This window comes from Chenopodium album, chromosome 9 (assembly GCF_948465745.1).
Source record: "Chenopodium album chromosome 9, dcCheAlbu1.1, whole genome shotgun sequence".
NCBI lineage: Eukaryota > Viridiplantae > Streptophyta > Magnoliopsida > Caryophyllales > Amaranthaceae > Chenopodium > Chenopodium album.
Window position 1 is genome coordinate 66977303 of NC_137842.1, and position 20270 is coordinate 66997572.

At 33.3% G+C, this 20270-nt stretch overlaps 1 protein-coding gene across 1 annotated transcript; it reads left to right on the forward strand.

Annotated features, from left to right (window-relative positions):
* Window positions 1-5657: 5657 nt before the first annotated feature.
* On the forward strand, window positions 5658-7796 carry LOC145558889 (GATA transcription factor 7-like). Its single transcript, XM_081620250.1, has 3 exons — window positions 5658-5892; window positions 6083-6410; window positions 6743-7796. The coding sequence occupies exons 2-3, from the start codon at window positions 6117-6119 to the stop codon at window positions 7433-7435; spliced, it is 987 nt and encodes a 328-aa protein (XP_081476376.1). The 5' UTR covers window positions 5658-5892; window positions 6083-6116; the 3' UTR covers window positions 7436-7796.
* The last annotated feature ends 12474 nt before the right edge of the window (window positions 7797-20270 follow it).

The window sequence follows — 20270 nt, forward strand, 5'->3', positions numbered from 1 at the left end:
CACTTTACACTATCTTTATAATGGATGTGTTGGAAATAGGTAATGCAAACGGATGACTCACGCCCGATCGGGCGGAGATGGTCAAGGAAAAATAGGGAACTCTCGCGCCCGATCGGGCGGGCTTCGCCCAACCGGGCGGCGGACTCGAGTTTTTGACGAGCCCGATCGGGCGGCTTCGCCCGATGGCTCGCCCGGGATGGGATTTTCAGATCGCCCGACCGGGCGGTATCGCGACATTGCGTCTGGAGAAACCGATCGGGCCCGCCTTTTTTCCTAGGTCGGTTTGCTTTGCGTGTTTCCTTTTCCGGGACTCATATAAATACGAGTCTTATCTTTCATGAGAATTATTCACTTTCTAGCCAAAAACACAAATCTACCTTTTGAGATCTGAACAGATCTTGAGCAATTCCACTCTTCGAGTTTGGGTGCACGGATTACGGAGAGAGTTGCGTCAAACTTGGAGGCGTGCGTCACTAGGAAACTTGTACCGGTGGTGGCGTATTTCGCTTCTAAGGCAGTGGATTTTGTTCCACGGCGCGACTGTGAGTTTGGGATCTTCAATCCAGGAAAGTTCTAATCTTTTTTGTTTGTTATTGATTTTAACAGTTATTTTACCAACAGGATGTACAATAATTATTGTACACCTAGTTTTTTTTAAAAAAAATTGTGATGGCATGATAAAGTGTAGTTATTCCATACAACACTATTACTCAATTTGCTTAGGCGTATTTGGTAATTTTTGTAAGGGTCTGTGTTTATTTACCTTATTTTCACTTATATTAGGTGTAATAAGTTTAGATAATTTTATTTTAGGAAAAATGAATTCTAATAAGGATTATCCGAGTACAAATTACAACTAAATTTTTAATAAGTTCAGATAAAATTTAGAGTTTGAATCCTATCTCACTCTAACTCTAAATTTAATAAGGCCTAAACATCCCCACTTGATAGGATTCGAACTCTTAATTTTAATTTGAGTATAGTGTATTATGTTCACATGATTTTTGTGGGGAATATTTTCAAGCCTTTAAAATCTCACTAGCTTGAACCCCACTGTGATCATACACTAAAGTACGGTGGCGTCCAAAAGGGAAGAAGATAGAGCAAAAGAGTCGCCAACAAGTTTTTAAGGAACTTGTAAACCGTTCACGAGGTGAAGGTTACACCCCTTAACGATCCAAAAGATCGTCAACTCCATAAGGTCATGAACCAAAATAGGGTTCGGGGATGATGGTACAAATCCAACCTAAAAGAGATTGAACCTGCCCTAATAATAGGCCTCTACTTTATTCTGCTCGTATTCATGTGCGCTTTCTGATTAACATACAATCAATAGGATTAACCCTAAACCTGTTTAATCTATGTTAGTTGAATTTAATGCACAAACAAATCTATTATTGGCGATCACTTGAATTATAATCACAATTAACCTAACAAGATTATTAATTATCTTATTAAGCGTGGTTGCAAGTACCAATTCCCTTTAAACATGCAATAAAAGGTGATCAAGCAATAACAAATAAAATAATACATATCAAGCAACGTAAATAAATAATCAATATCATGAATAAAATAATCATCATTAAAATAATCACAATCTCCATGATAACCATAAATTATAATTATAATCATGTTAAAGCATAATAAACATAGCAAGATCCTAGGCATGATACTAACAAGATTAATAACAAACCCTAGCATGTCACTAAGCAATAAAAATCAAATCTTTAGCCCTAACATGATACTAACATGAATAAATATTAGGAAGAAAATAAAAGGCATCATAACAATCATATTTAATATTAAAATTAACCTAGACATGATACTAGGAATCATAATAACAATATAAACATTATTTCTACATCATAATATCAATTAATCAATTAAAGTACTTACTTGGATGCCTCGTACCTCTTTCTAATAACAAAATACACACGTTAGTAACTTCAAGGAAAATAATTATCAAAACAATTAAATTAAATAATTGAAATAGAGATTTGGGACCAAACCCTCAGAAATTAAAACCTTTCACGTCTAGGGCGAAGGCAACTTCGAATATGGCTAGGTGTTTCTAGATCTAATGAATGCGGAATTTTGTATGAAAAAGCAAGAAAGAAAGAAAGAATGCTAAAAGATTAATGCTATTGAGAATTGATGAAAGAAAGATGATGAATAAAGAGAATTCGGTGAATGAGATGAATGATGATAAAGAATAAGGAGAATTAGTGAATGTTGATGATTGTTGATTGTAGATTGATTCGTGAATCAAAACGGAATTTTTGTTACGATATTTATAAAGAAAATCGGCCAAAAAAGATAATTTATCAAAACAGAGTCTGAAGATCACAGAACCAAATTGGCGCCAGGACCAGTGGCTAGCGCCAGACGCCAATGGCTGGCGTCTGGCGCCAATCCTGGTTCCAGGCGCCAAGACCTGGGGTTGGACGCCAAACCGGCTTTTAACACGTTTTCGAAAATCTGATAATTTTACCGTACTGGAAGATAAAATAATATAAGTTCAGTCGAAAATGCTATTTGATCTAATTAAAACTCTAAAGAATCCTAATTGAATTAAGAATGATAAAACCTTCTAGAATGTTCTAGAAGACCAAAACCATTCCTAATTACATTAGGAATGATAAATCATATTAGGCCCTCCCCTAGATCATTGGGCCGTACTTAAAACTCAAACCGGGCCCAGTCTAGTAAATTGGCCATAACTTCCTCAATATTCATTGGAATTGGGCTTATAATATATCGTTGGAAAGGTCTTTGCAAGCCCCATCCAACTACACCACTATTGGACCCATATCATGGACCAACCAAACTGGATCGGCTGTTTTCCCTAAAATAAAGTTTTCAAAAACAGAGAGAAGAGAAAAGAAACTTTCCGCAACACTAGACCTTTCCACACTTTCGTTTCATTCGATTATGGTTCGACGTGAAAGGTACTCATCACTGGGTTTGGTTTTGGGGAGACACAAATGGGTGTCTACAATTTTCATTTATCCAAACTTAACTAACGATAAGTTCAGTTAAGAAAAAATAAGTTTTGATGAAAGCTACTCTAATACAAATTACAACTAAAATAAGTATTGTTAAGTTTAGAAAAGTGAAAATCAGATGAATATAACACGCCTTAAGTTCAGATAAGGTTAGTTAATTCTCTTTTATCTTGGGTGATTTGGGCAGATAGGAATGAGTGGGTGCTTGAGGGAAAAGGTACTCCTAAAAACATTTTGCTAGCAAGGGTCGAAAGATTGGTGGAAGAGCATGGAAAATACAGCAAGAAAATTTACCATTATGTTCGGGTCAAGAGGTACAACAACCCTTCGAAATGGGTTGCCCCACCCCCAAACCCTGTGAAGTTGAATGCTAACGCTTACTTAGCGCAAGAAGGCTGGATTGGAATAGGGGTGATTCACGACAGTAGGGGGTTGGGTGTTGTTTACTTATGTGTGTACATGTAGGAGTGTGCAGAAATGGACCTAGACTGGAAACCCGACTGGGACCAGATCGAAGTTGGACCGGCCCGATTGATTCTGGTCCGGTCTTCGGTCCTCACAAATTGGGGATTCCAGGTTTTCGGTCCGGGTAAGAATCGGAATATTCCGGTCGATCGGAAAGTGTATTTATGTAAATTTTTGGGTGAAAGTTTTAAATTTTATGTTTAAATTTCTAAAAAATTTAGTACAAAACTTGTAATTTATAAATTCTAGGTACAAAATAGGAAAGCACGCAAACAAAAAAAACAAGACGTTAAAAATGTATGTATATATTAAAATACTAAAATGAAAAAGAAAAATAAAAAAATAATGTAACCGGTCCATTCCGGTCCAAAATTGGACCGGAATAAACAGGTCTGGACCGGAACCAGGACTGGTTGAATACGGTCCGGTCCCGGTCCCCAAAAAAAAATCGATTTCGGTCTCGGTCCGATCTGGTTTTGGACCGGTGCACAGCCCTACGTACGTGGAGACAACTAGTCAAGGCATACTGGCCAGTGGAGGTGGCATAAGGTAGAGCGCTCTTCTTACGACGATCTAATTGGCGCAAAAGACAGAGTTTCAACAAAGTGATTTTAGAGTCAGATTGTCATGTTCTAGTTCATCGTCTTTTGAAAGCTACCATTTAATTTATTTTTCCTGAGCTTAATAATGTCCTAGAAGATATTGTTGGGTTAGTGTGACCCAAATCCCATAAGCCCAATTAATTATGTCTCAAGGTATGCAAAAAATTCTAGGAAGTTCTATCATATTGAGAAATTGATGGAGATTTGTGGAAGAATTTAAAATTGGTGAATTGTCATGAAGATTATGGATTTATGTGGTAATTTAAAGAGTATGTGTGTGGAATCTTCCACGCACTTTTTTCACGTTGATACATCACCTATATATAGTGGCGCTGAGCATCATTTTTAAAGTATGTATCCATCTTACATATCTTCCAATAGACCAATACTATCATACACTCTATGAATGTCCCTTTATACATATCATGCTCATCGTTCGTGTTTTTTTTTTTTTGAAAATTTTTCCCACGTTAAAAGTCCATTAATTTACTACTTTTGTTTATATTAACCATAATTATTTCAACAATCTATATATCTTTAATTTGCTTCCGCTAGGCACCCACCAATCCTAACTGATATTCTGTATAGAACACATTTTAAGTTCATATACGTTTAGTTTTTTTTTTTTTTTTAAAAAAAATACGTTCAGTTAATTTTACATAAATTTAAATAAGTAAAAATATGATGAATAGAACACACGTTCAGTTAAGTACTTAGGTTTGGATAAATTTAAATAAGTAAAATTATGATAAATACAATGTATAGGATTGTATTTAAAAAAAAAAAAAATTATAAAATTACAGGAAATAAAAATCTTGACTAGTCGCAAGATTTCTCATGAATATGTTTTATTTTATTACACAAGCTTTAGAATCTGTAATATTTCAAATATGATAATTAATTAGAAATTTAGAAAATATACGAGTTTATTTGGATGAAATTAGGATTTGAAATTATTTGGAAAATAGAATTTCATGTAAAACATTTGAATTTAATTACCCACTATACATTGGTCAATGAAATTCCCTTGTTGATCTTTGCATGAAATTACATTTCTAGCCTCATTCTTAACCTCTAAAATCGGAAAAGGTTATTATATTCATGGTTATTACATACGGAGTAGTAATTTTAATTGCACATGTTAATTTAGAATTTATTACGAAAAATATATGTTAAGCGATGCAATTAAGAATTGTTGTTTTAATATTTTATTTTTCATACCTTATGGGCAACATATACTTATTTCCTATTAAATTTTATTAACAATATCTTATCCAATATACAAAATTAATAACTTTGATTCTATAGAATCTTCTTTAATTTTACCTATACTATTATTACATGTCATATAAAACCACACGCTTAGGTAAAATCAGGTAAGATACAAATTTCATGACAACCTCATCCCATAAATAAGGCAATAAAAATCAATAAAATGTCAAACACTATTGGTAAAATGTCAATATAGATAGAAATTTCCCTACACACACCTAACAATTTTATTTAAAATAAAATTAACAAAATTATTAATTTTATGAACGAAATCCAAAATTCAAAAATCAAAAAACCCCAAAAAAGATTATATAAAAAGTTAGAGAGAGAAAAAAAAAAAGTTGTAAAATTTTGAAGATAAACCATTAACTCACCCACCTATCCCGCCCTTGAATTAGCCTTTCTTTTAGTGTTCTTTCTCCTCTTCTTTTTTCCCCAACTCCTACCCACCTTCTTTTTCTCTCTCTTCTTTCTCTCTAAAATTATTTCTGACTCTCTTCTTCTTTCTTCCAACCCACAATTTTCATTCTCATTCATTCATTCACAAGGTATATAAATAAATTCAGTTAATTAATTAATTATATATGTTGTTATTCTTTGAATATGTACATGTTGGGGAACATTTAATTTTACGAAACGCCCTTTAATTTGGGTCATAATTTAAATTAATTAATGAATTGACAACAAAAACGTTTAATTTTTATGTTTAATTTTGTGGGTTTTTGTTTAATTTTTCAGGGGTATAATTACAAAAAAATTTTGTGGTATAAAAATGGAGTGCATGGAAGCCAGAGCGCTAAAATCGAGCTTCTCGTCGGAATTAGCCATGAAAACGAGCAACCAACAAAGTATTTTCGACGATATTTGGTGCGTCGCAGGTTTACCAAGCGACGATTTTTCAATTGACGAATTTTTTGACCTTCCAAACGAAGAAAATATTGATGGGTCGTCGCTTTTGGAGGAGGAAGAAGAAAAAGACTCTTCCTCTTTTTCTCTCTCCTCCCATGACCCTGTTGATGATTCCAACGATAATTCAACCAATTTTTCACCGGACCTTGCTATTCCGGTAAGGGTACTTTCGTCATTTCACCCCTCTATTATTTTCCTTGTCCTAAAATTTATTTATGTCTAAAAATTATTTTCGGGGGTAAAATTGAAATTTACTTTCTAATTTTTTTTTTTTTGGGTGAAATTTGAATTACAAGTTTTTTTTTTTTTTTTTTTGGGGGGTGAAATTGGAATTACAAGTTATATTCTTTTTGGGTGAAATTGGAATTACATGATTTATTTTTTAGGGGGTAAAATTGAAATTTAAAGTTATAATTTTTGTAATTTAATTTGTGTTTTTTTAATTATTATTAAAATTTTGTGTTAATTATGATTGAAATTTGTGTATAGGTGGATGATGTGCAAGAGCTTGAATTATGGTCACATTTGATGGACGATTCTGTCCCTGAGCCAACACTTGCATGTCCGAATCCAATTTTAGATGCGCAAAAAACCAAAACCGGGTTCAATTTCATGAACGGGGTCGAACCGGTGAACAAACCGGTGTTTTATAGAATTTCGTGCATCCCCAACCCATCAGCGGTTCCGGTGAAGCCGAGGAGCAAACGGTCGAGGTCAACCGGGAACCGGAGTTGGGTATTTAATTCACCCCCAAAAACCGATTCATCATCGTCGTCTTCACCGACATCATCACCGGTTTCAACACTGTTTTTTCCACCACCGGTTCAGGACATGGGTGTGCTTTTCAACTTCGGAAAGCCACCCATGAAAAAACCGAAGAAAAAACCGATGGTGAATTCACCGGCCGGAGAAAATCCTCCGGTTCAGAGAAGGTGTAGCCATTGTCAAGTTACGAAAACCCCCCAATGGAGGGCCGGTCCAAACGGTCCGAAAACATTGTGTAATGCTTGTGGAGTTAGGTTCAAGTCGGGGCGACTGTTCCCGGAGTATAGACCGGCTTGTAGCCCGACTTTTTCGAGCGAGGTTCATTCCAATAGCCACCGTAAGGTGTTAGAGATGAGGAAGAAAAAGGAAACCACCGAGTCAATCACCGGTTTAGCTCAGACGATTTTGAGTAGTTAGAGTGAGAATTATAATGAACCGGGTTCGGGATCATTGGTTTATATATTTAACCCGGTTTAATTTGTACAATTTTGGAGGTGGTTGGCTTGGTAGGCAGGTTAGTTGTAACAGATTTTAGGGGGGCAGTTAAAATTTTAGTATTTCTAGTCTTTATTTTTTTTAGTAGTAATATTTTTGCTTAGTTTGATCAAATTTGTTGTAGTTTCAATTAAACTAGTTTTACTTCTATATTTAATTTTAGTTTCTTAGGTTTAATTTGATTTATAGTGAGGTTGAATTTTTTTTTACCTAACTTTTTATGTGGAGTATTTGTATTACTCCTATTATATATATATATTTATATATGAAATACTTTTATTTAGACTTTATATTTTAACATTTTAGAATTGTTTTATTGATATGTTTTCACTTGTAATTTTAGGCGCCTTTAGGAATTTGGTCACTTCAAAAATTAAAACTTTATGTTATAAGAAGTGGAGTAAATTATAGTGTAGTCCTTGTAGAAGTTTGAAATAAATTTAGTGGTGGTGGTGCAACATTATTGTGCTCATGCTAATTTATGACTTTGAGTGCCCACTAAGGGCGGTATGCCCCACGTGTCATTCTTCAATTATGTATGATGTGATTTATCTACTTAGATTTTTTATTTTCATTTTTATTTTTAATTTTTAAAATTATTCATTAAACGAGATATTTGTCCTATAACAATCAAGACACTAGTACATTTGTACGAATACAAGTTGAGAGTGTAATACAATACACTCCCCTTAAGATGACTGGTTCAACCAAGATATATGTCCCATGATGGCTTAGACTATCGGCTAAACTTTTGAGGTCACAAATTCGAATCCTACTCAGAGTCTATTCTCTTCGGCTTATTTTCAGTTCAGTTCTTAATATTCAGTTAAGTTAATCTCCAATCAGTTCAATTCGGCTCAATTTAATAAATTAAAACAGGCTTTCACTATGTTCAAATCAATGTTGAGAGAGTGCACGATATGTGTAGGTAGGCGCGCCCATAAGGCAGGGTGATAGACCTTTATGATTTATAGAAAGTGTAACGTCTACATTGACAATTCTAACCGAAAGGATTAGTAGGATAAGCTTACAAGTTATGTCAAAACTTCCATGTGCAATTCCCAAATTTTCTGTTCAAAGGGAGGCATATAGATGTTGACATGTTTATTTCAAATTTGTGTAACTGAACCAAAATATTTTCTAAAAGAAACATCTTTCAAAATATTAAAACTCCAAATTGTTCCAAGTTATTAAGCTACACAAATAATATTAAATAAACGTCACAAATTTATAACGTGTCAAGAAATAGACAAATATAGATAGAATTTAGAAAATCATGGCCGCCAAAAAGACCATGTCAAATATTGAAATTTGGTATTATATGATAAAGACATACATGATACAATGATAGATTGATAGCACTTAAAATAATCCTTTAGGTTATAATTTTAAAAATTTTAAATTTCAAAGAAGTTAAGAGTTTAAAAGACTTTTAAGTGAGAGTGAGTGAGTGAGTGTTTCATGCAATGAAATTTCCGTGAAATTGCTTTAAAATAAAAGGGAGTGGAAAATCATGTGAGCTTTGTTTTTATGCACAATACATGCCATATTTTAGAAGAAAAAGCATACAAAATTGGTATAATTCGGTACTATATATTTTTGCATTATTAAAATTTCTTCGTATTTAAAGAGGAGAATCGAATATTTTTTAGGTCTAATAAATTCAAATAAGATAAGCTTAGAAAAAATACATTCTGATAAGAGTAAATTAAGTACAAAGTACAAATTACAACTAAAATAAGTTTTAATAAAAACTAATAATTTCACATAAATTCATAAAATAAAAATCAGATAAATAGAATACACACTATAAATGACGGGGGATTATTAGTAGTATTATTGTACTCGTATAATATACCCTAATTTGGGGTAAAGTTTACGCAAAGTTAAAAATTTGTTATAGTGGGAAAGAATTAAAGAGGAAAATAAATGTGGGTGCAAACGAATGAAAACGTTTGCCTTTGCTTACAGCTGAGGCAAGGTTGTTAACATTTGTCAGAATCATGACGGCTTTGTTTGCTCTTAAAGATTTTTTATTATTATCATAAAAATTATTATTGTTATTTGTTTTTGGATTGGATTATTTTTTTAGCTTTATTTTTTGGTTTGCTTTTTATGATCAAAGATTGCTATTTACTTCTTCTGTATGTTATCTTAGTTTTATGTTTAAAGTGTTGAAACTATAGTGAGGAGACTGAGGACTACTGAGCTACTGAGGTGGCTCTAAAATCCAAAGTTAGGTACACTTGTTTATTGACTAAATTCTTTTAGAGTACTTAATTAATGTTTCTTAACCGTTTATCTTTGTTTATTTGTACAATGGTTGGTTCTTACACCAGTACGGTGCAATGTACAGTCGTTTGGTAGGAAAGAATATGATACATATATAAAAGTAATGAACATATAGGTATAGTAAAAAGAACAAACTATTAAAATGTAATGAACATATACCTAGAGTGAAAATAACATACTATAAAAATATAATGAATATATACTTAGAGTGAAAAGAACATATTTGCATAAAAAAAAAAAATTAAAAAAAAAAAATGAACAGAACATATGTTTATGTTGTTTGATTGTTAGTGTAATGTATTTGCGACATAATGTTCATTGCTTATTGTGAAATGTTTATTGAATTTTGTCTTCAAATTATGGTTATATTTACATATACATAATGTTTATTACATAATATTATCATGTTTATTTATTTATTAATGTTACAGATTTTTTTTGAATGTGAAAAAAATATATAAAATTGGACGTTCATTACAAAATAACTATATTTTCTTTACAAAAATACTGTATATTCTTTACAAAATAGTTACATGTTCTTTTTGCATTTTTTGGCTGTACCCAGAGGGGGACCTTCCGCCGAGGCCATTAGGGGTCAGGCCCCACATAAATTATTGTAATTAATTAGTTAATGTATTTAAATAACATATATTTACTTATAAAATATTGGGGTGCAAAGATTAGTTTTGAGCAAGAGGTAAACTTTTTAAATTCCGGCCCCTCTAATATTCGGCCAAGATCCGCCACTCGCTGTACCAAACAAGGTACAGCCACCTACACCTTAAATTTTCATTATTTGTAATGTCAAGATCTTAGGGTGTATTATACTCCGTAATCACTTTACATGACCTTCACTTATCTGAACTTATGTTAATTTATCTAAGTTTATTGGTTTTCTGATCCTATATTCATCTAAGCTCATTGAAATTGTGGATTATTGAACTTTATATTTTCAAATAATTTTTTATGTCCACTTTTGAATTGGATTTGTAAAGCTTTTAAAGTAATAGTCAGGACTAAACTTATTCAAATTTAATTATTATCCGGTCTAAATTAAAAGTTTAGTCTTTCAAGTAACTTACTTTATATATATGGACTTTTATTTGCCTTAACATTTTTTTAAATAAATAAATAAATAAACTCAAAATAATTAAAAATAAGGTAAGGACTGCACTGCTATTAGCTCAAATGGCTATTAAGGTGTACCAAAAATTTGGGAAAATGTGAGTTTAACCTCGACAGAAAAATACTTGTATTGATTCATATTATTTATTTCTAAGTTAAGATCCCTCAAAAAAAAAAAAAAAAAAAAAAAAAAAGTTAAGGTGAATGATCATGGATAATATTAAATAAAATAGCACCTCTCACAAACACAATCAAGTCTATATATCTTTATAGGTTAGATAGACTAGGATGAATGTAAGGGGGAAAAAAAAATTAAAGATAAGGAAATCTAAACCACCAAAAAAACCTTGATGAAATTTGTTCCTATGAATTTCAAATTATAATATAGAGCCAAACTCTTACTACTAGGCCAAAACTTGTTCGATAAAATATGATAGCTTGTAATCTTGTATTGAAAAAGGTAGGGATGCTACAAAGTACAATTCAACAAACAAAAAATTAGAAACAAATCATGATTTGGTTAATGACTAATCATTAAGTTTTTTATTTTCTATTTTAATGAGGTTGTACCTTGTACCACATGTACTATGGCCGTAGTTTGAAACTTTACAAATAAGAAAGAAAGATATACCACTACTATTACTAAATGAGTAGATGATAGCTTAAAATAAGATAAAATCAATTTTTATTTCTTTTTACAAGTAGATATGAAAATCAGCAATTATTACTAGAGCCGTCAAAAGTTGACCCGATCTGAAATATCGACTCAAATTCGATTATTAAACAAACCATCTGAACCCGAAAAAATGGGGACCCAAACCCGACCTGACTCGACCTGAAACTAACCCTAGACCCGAGTATGTGAGACCCGGACTCGAACATGATATGAACTGACTTGGAGATGACCCGACCCGAATGTAACCCGTAAATTATTGACCTAAACCGAACCCGACTAGAACCGAAATTGACCCAAACCCGTTTTAACCCGTCAAAACCCAAATTTAACCCGACTTGCTACTAACTTGACCTGAATTCAACCCGGCTCGTTCCTAACCCGAGCTAAATTTAACCCAACCCGTTACAAACCCGACCTGAAATCAACCCGACTTGTTATTAACCCGATCCAAATTCAACCCGACTTGTTATTGACCCGACCCGAATTTTACCAGAACTATTACTTACCCGACCAAAAAATTCAACCCGATCTGTTACTAACCGGACACGAAATCAACACGACTTGTTATTGACCCGACCTAAATTCAACCCAAATTGTTCCTAACCCGATTTCAAATCACCTTAAATGCAATTTAGACGACCTAATTATTGTTGATCAAAGCATTTTGTCTAGGAAGACCAAGTCGATCCAGGCCAACAAAACAAAGGAGCATCATCCTCAAATTTAAGAGTTAAATATATTATATATTTGTTGTATGGTAAAATGAGATAATTATCTTCCTAAATTATAGACTATAGTTTCCTAGTATATTGCCATATATATTATAGTCAAAGGAAATAATTAGCTTGATAAAAATGATAATTATCTATTTATAATTAGTTGAACCCGAATAACCTGACTTGAAAATTACCCGACCGAGATGTATTCCTTAGAATTTCAATACTTTTCGACGTCGGGCCCCAAATACTCTAAAAATTCTCAAAAAGCATGGATATAGAATTTAATTTAGGAATATTTTGACTTTTTTTTTTCTCCCGTAAATAAAAATTGCCAAAATGTTTACCATGGTCTCTAATATACTCTGGGAGTCCAATTGGGGAGCGGAACCATCCAATTTGCCTTTAAACGGCCATTTTACAACTAGTGTCGATTTCATCAACTCAAGCCTAGCACAAACATTTATGACAACATATAATGATCATATATGGTTCCAAACGGCATTATATGAACACGAGATGTATCCCATAAAAACTAAAGGCTTTTCGACCCCGGGCTCTGAAACGTCCAAATTTTTTCAAAAAACGTGGATATTAGCCTTCAATTTTGGAATTTTTTAACTTTTTTTTCGTCCGGAAATAAAAATTTTCGAAATGTTTACCATAGTCCCTAATACCCTCCGAGAGTCCAATTGGATGGGTGGAACCATCCTATCTGCATTTAAACGGCCGATTTACCGGTTTACAACTTGCACTAATTTAAATAACTCAATCCTACTACGAACATTTACGACAACATATAATGATCATATATGGTTCCAAACGACATTATATTACCCCGAGATGTATCATCTATAATCTCAAGGCTTTTTGACAACGGGCCTTGAAACCTCCAGAACTTCATAAAGAGCATGGATATTAGCCTTCAATTTTGGAATTATTGACTTTTTTTACCCGAAAATAAAAATTGTCAAAATGTTAACCATGGTTTCTAATACCCTCCAGAAGTCCAATTGGGTGGGTGGAACAATCCAATTTGCCTTTAAACGAACAATTTACCGGTTTGCAACTTGCACCGATTTAATTAACTCAAGTCTACCACAAACATTTATGACAACAAATAATGACCATATATGGTTCCAAACGACATTATATGACCCCGAGATATATCCCCTAGAATTTCAATACTTTTCGATACCGGGCCCCGATGAAACCTCCAAAATTACTCAAAAAGCGTGGATATTAGCCTTCAATTTTGAATTTTTTTTTCGCCCAAAAATAAAAATTGTTGAAATGTTTACCATGGTCCCTAATATCCTCTAGGAGTCCAATTGGGTGGGTGGAACCATCCAATTTGTCTTTAAACATCCAATTTACTGATTTAAAACTTGCATCGACTTCATTAATTCAAGCCTATCACGAACATTTATGACAACATATAATGACAATATATGGTTCCAAACGACAATATATGACCCCGAGATGTATCCCCTAAGATATCAAACATTTTCGACACCGGGCTCCTAAACCTCCAAAATTTCTCAAAATGCGTGGATATTAGCCTTCGATTTTGGAATTTTTTGATATTTTTTTTCGCCCGGAAATAAAAATTGCCGAAATGTTTAGCATGGTCTCTAATACCCTCCGGGAGTCCAATTGGGTGGGTGAAACCATCCAATTTGCCTTTAAACGACCAATTTACCGGTTTACAACTTGCACTGATTTCATTAACTCAAGCCTACCACGAACATTTATGACAACATATAATGATCATTTATGGTTTCAAACGGAATTATATGACCCTGAGATGTATCCCCTAAAATCTCATTTCTTGTCGACACCGGGCCCTGAAACCTTCGAAATTTCTCAAAAAGCGTAGTTATTTCAATTTTGGAACTTTTTTTTGACTTTTTTTCACCCGGAAATAAAAATTGACGAAATGTTTACCATGGTTCCTAATACCCTCCGGGAGTCCAATTGGGTGGGTGGAACCATCCAATTTTCCCCTTTAAACGACCAATTTACCGGTTTACAACTTGCACCGATTTCATTAACTCAAACCTACCACGAACATTTATGAAAATATGATGATCACATATGGTTCCAAACGACATTATATGACCTCAAAATATATACCTAGAATTTCAAGACTTTTGGACACCGGGCCCCGAGGACTTTAAAATTTCTCAAAAAGGTGGATATTGGCCTTCAATTTTTTGACTTTTTTTTGCCCGGAAATAAAAATTGTCGAAATGTTTATTATGGTATCTTATACCATTCGGGAATCCAATTGGGTGGGTGGAACCATCCAATTTGCCTTTAAAAGGCTAATTTACTATTTTACACCTTGCACCGATTACATTAATTCAAGCCTACCACGAACATTTATGACAACATATAATGATTATATATGATTCCAAACAGCATTATATGACTCCGAGATGTATTTCTTAAATTTTCAAGACTTTTCGACACCGAGCCTAGAAAAGTAGAAATCTCCAAAATTTCTCAAAAAGCTTGATCTTAGCCTTCAATTTTGGAATTTTTTGACTTTTTTTTTTCGCCCGTAAATAAAAATTGCCGAAATGTTTACCATGTCCACCGGGAATCCAATAAGATGGGTGTAACCATCAAATTTGTCTTTAAACGACCAATTTACCGGTTTATAACTTGCACCGCGACTCCATTAATTCAAGCCTACCAGGAACATTTATGACAGCATATAATGATCATATATGGTTCTAAACGGCATTAAATGACCCCGATATATATCTCCTAAAATCTCATTGCTTTTCGACATCAGTACTCGAAATCTTCGAAATGTCTAAAAAACGTGGATATTAATTTTCAATTTTGGAAAATTTTGAATTTTTTTTCGCCCGAAAATAAAAATTACCGAAATTTTTACCCTGGTCCTTAATATCCTCCGGGAGTCAAATTGGGTGGTTGGAACCATCCAATTCGTCTTTAAACGACCAATTTACCGGTTTACAACCTACACCGATTTCATTAAATCAAACCTACCACGAACATTTATGGAAACATATAATGATCAAGTATAGTTCCAAACGACATTATATAACCCCAAGATGTATCTCCTAAATATTCAAGGTTTTTAGACATCGGGCCCTGAAACCTCCAAAATGTCTCAAAAAACGTGGATATTAGCCTTTAATTTTGGATTTTTTTTTTACTTTTTTGCGCCTGAAAATAAAAATTGCCGAAATGTTTACCATGGTACCTAATACCCTCCGGGAGTCCAATTGCCTGGGTGGAACTGACAGGGTAAAGTCGTATCCCCTAATAAAAAATAATTACCTAGGTCCTCTAACTAAAGTAGATAGGGAAGTAGGGTTGAACTCCACAGGGAAACAAGTCTTTCTATTCCTAATTAATTATTATAATCTAAATTATCTAAGTAACCAATATGTGAATTTGAATAATAAACTAAACTATGGAGATCAAGAATAGGGAGAAAATAATATATAAAAAGATCTAAGGCACAAGTTACCAATAAATAATATTTCAGGGTAAAATATAATAATCATTCATCAATGCATATATTAATCAGATTATAAAGGGCTTTCGCTACGTATTATAATCACACAATTAATTTATCGGTATTAAATCTCATCTTTCGAATCTCGACCTAACCATTTATAAATTAACCTGCCTATTGAAACTAGACCTAAACATCAATTCTCATCTGTCGAATCTCGAATCAATATTGTCAAACTCGTGCATAAAAGATCAGGCCTAATCTAGTCACAGAGCATTAAATCAATCAATAGGAAATTAATCTAGCATTGACAATCAACAACAATAAATTAATCCTTCATATTATTTATGGATCCCCATAAACCCTAGAAAGAAAACTACTCACACATAATAGATATTAAACTAATCAAAGCGATAAAGCAAGACATGATTAAAGGAATAAAATAAACAACTAAGATTAAGAGAAGAGAAATCGTTACCAAACAAATCTGGAATTAAGAATGGATTAAGAACAAAGGTTTAAGAGGGAGAGAATCTAAGAAAACAATTAAGAGGGTAAAGAAAGAGTGAAAGAGTGAGAGAGAGTAAAATCGTATTACGGAGGAGTATTTATACTCCGTACAAATCCTAAACTAAAACAAACTAAAACGACGCTAATCGTCTCCTAACAAAAACACGCACCCGATTGGGCGCGCCTCCGGGCGCCAGCCTCTTTGGCCGGGCGGCTCACTTGGGCCACTATTTGGACTACGATTGGGCTCCAATTCTTCGGGCCAATCTGGGTTTCCTCTTCCGGTCTTGAATACTCTGTCCAAATGCCCCGGTATCACCTATACCGAGCCCTTAATCACCGGTTCGATGGCTCTAACCGGCCCTGGGCTATAAAATCTGGTCGTGTTTCTCCAATGCTCGTGATTTCTCCAAAATAACTCGGGAAAGAACTCCAAAAGTGTGATTCACTGCAAAAGTCAACCAAATCTACGAAAACACTAGAAAACATCAATTAGTAATAAAAGTGGCTCTAAAGAGCAAAAAACACTACTAATTACGACCAAGGGACGGGGGTAAAATACTATATAAAATAGACGCATCAGGAACCATCCAATTTTCCTTTAAACGACCAATTTACCGGTTTACAACTAGCGCCGATTTCATCAACTCAAGCCTACGACGAACATTTATGATTACATATATTGATCATTTATGGTTCCAAACAACATTATATGACCCCGAGATGTATCCCTTAAAATCTTAGTTTTTTTTCGACATCGAACCTCGAAATATTTGAAATTTCTCGAAAGGCTTGGATATCAGCCTTTAATTTTGGAATTTTTTGATTTTTTTTCGCCTGGTAATAAAAATTTGCCAAAATGTATACCATTGTCCCTAATATCCTCCGGGAGTCCAATTAGATGGGTGGAACCATCCAATTTGTCATTAAACGACCAATTTACTATTTACAACTTGCATCGATTTCATTAAATTAAGCCTATCACGAACATTTATGACAATAAATAATGATCATATATGGTTCCAAATGACATTATATGACCCCAATATGAACTCCTTAAAATTTCAAGACTTTTAGACACCGGGCCCCGAAGACTCCAAAATTTCTCAAAAAGCATGGATATTAGCCTTCAATTTTTGAATTTTTCAACTTTTTTTCGCACGGAAATAAAAATTGCCGAAATGTTTACCATGTTTCCTAATATCCTCCGGGAGTCCAATTGGGTGGGTGGAACTATCCAATTTGCCTTTAAACGACCAATTTACCGGTTTACAACTTGCACCGATTTCATTAACTTAAGCATACAACGAACATTTATGACAACAAATAATGATCATATATGGTTCCAAATGACATTATATGACCCCGAAATGTATTCCACAAAATTACAAAACTTTTCGACACCGGGGCCCCGAAACCTCTAAAATTTCTTTTAAAACGTGGATATTAGACTTCGATTTTGGAATTTTTCAACTTTTTTTTCGCCCATAAATAAAAATTGCCGAAGTGTTTACCATGATCACTAATACCTTCCGGGAGTCCAATTGGGTGGGTTGAACCATCCAATTTGCCTTTAACGACCAATTTACGTACAACTTACACTGATTTCATTAACTCAAACCTACCACGAACATTTATGACAACATATAATGATCATATATGTTTCCAAACAACATTATATAACTCCGAGATGTATTCCCTAAAATCTCAAGGCTTTTCGACAACGTGCCCCGAAACCTCTAAAACTTCTCAAAAAGCATGGACATTAGCCTTCAATTTTGGAAATTTTTGACTTTTTTTTGTCCGGAATAAAAATTGCCAAAATGTTTATCATGGTCCCTAACACCCTCCGAGAGTCCAATTGGGTGGGTGGAACCATCCAATTTGCCTTTAAACGGCCAATTTACTGGGTTACAACTTGCATCGATTTACCGGTTTACAATGACCAATTTACTACCTCCTTTAATGGTTATATGCAACTTTGGGGTATTATTTGTGAGGTATAAAATATTCTAAAGTGGTAGATAACTATTAACGAAGGTAGTAATTAACTTGCACCGAACCCGACTTGAACCGAAATTGACCCAAACCCGTTTTAACTCGTCAAAACTCGTATTTAACCCGACTTGTTACTAACCTGACTTGAATTCAACCCGACCCGTTCCTAACCCGACCCGAATTTAGCCCAACGTTTTACAAACCCGACCCAAAATCAACCCGACTTGTCATTGACCTGACCCAAATTAAACCCGACTTTTTATTAACCCGACCGAATTTTACCAAAAACTTACCCGACCCAAAAATTCAACCCGATATATTACTAACTCGACTCGAAATTAATTAACACGACTTGTTATTAACCCGACCTAAATTCAACCTAAATTATTCTTGACCCGATTTCAAATCAGCTTAAATGCAATTTAGACCACCTTATTATTTTTTATCAAAGCATTTTGTCTAGGGAGACCAAGTCGGTCCAGGCCAGCAAAAGAAAGGAGTATCATCCTCAAACTTAAGAGTTAAATATATTATATATTTGATGTGTAGTCAAGGAGATAATTATCTTCGTTCCTAATATAAATTATAGACTATAGTTCTCTAGTATATTGCCATATATATTATAGTCAAAGGAAATAATTAGCTTGATAAAAATGATAATTATCTATTTATAGTTAGTTGAACTCGAATATGACCTGACTTGAAAATGACCCGACCTGACTGTAACCTGCAAATTATTGACTTGAACATAACCCGACTTGAATCCGAGAACATATAACTCGACTGCAAATTATTTACACTTTAAGGGTCTGTTCTGATTTACTAAACTAATCTGAACTAAATTGATTAGAGCTGAACTGAACTGAACTGAATAGAGTTGTAATGAATGATTCATGAGAGAAGGAAATTAGGAACTGAATTAAACCGAACTGAATTGGTTGGAGATGAACTGAACTAAAATTAAATTGAATTGGAAGAGAACATGCCCCATGTCAGTAATTCGGTAACACATAATAATAAAAGATTATCCTTTTGTTACATGCAGCTTGCCATATTTTTTTTATTTATAATAATATTATAAAAAAAAATAAAAAAAAATTTTTTTTGCAAATAGTAAACATCAAAAATATTAAAGGAGTAAAACTGTAAAGTAGTATGTACATCATTTATCGTTTATAGTTTTGATTAAAACTTGGAGTACAGCATGTACAAACTTTTATTCATTGAATTAGTAATATAGTCAAAAGATTTTATTTATGTTAGAAAAAGGAAGTGAAGTGAAGAAAAAGAAATGAAGGAAACCAACCTTTTTGTTTTTCTTTTATTTTGTTTACTTGGTTGATTGTAAGGGTGGAAATTTAAACATTCCTTTGTTTGTTTGATTAAATTTGTGTAAAAATGAGAGGGAAAACGTCAAATTTGTGATAATTGCTTTCTTTTCGTCCAAAATATCCTCATAAAAAGATAATTAGTTGATAAGAATGGTGAGAGTTCAATTAATATAAATCTTTGTCACTTAATTAGTTCTAATATCTTTTAAAAGCATATACTTTTTTCACATTCTTCCAAAATCTCAATGCCTGTCTCTCATCGAATCCCGCTTAAAATTACAAACAACATTATTCAAAAATTGAATTCATTTTTAAAAGAAAATTAGTGCACTATACAAAAGTATCAACTATAGACTAATAGACTATAGTGATCAAATATAGTCATTCAAGCCTTCAAAGACACAGTAATTATCTGTCAAAAAAAAAAAAAATTGTAGTAATTAGCTAAAAAAGCGCATCCCTTATAGCGGCTTGTGACATCATTATTTCCTAACTACATTAACATAGATAACTAGGATTGATGAACACTTAATATCAGTAAGCATATTTCACAATTATCTATTTACTAATTGTTTTTAAGAATTAAGAAATTACTTAACATAACTAATTA

Bases quoted from the DNA above. Each gene is read 5' to 3' on its own strand.
- LOC145558889 (XM_081620250.1), top strand. From the start codon at position 6,117: ATGGAGTGCATGGAAGCCAGAGCGCTAAAATCGAGCTTCTCGTCGGAA. The intron at 6,411-6,742 runs GTAAGGGTACTT...ATTTGTGTATAG, and splicing joins CACCGGACCTTGCTATTCCG to GTGGATGATGTGCAAGAGCT.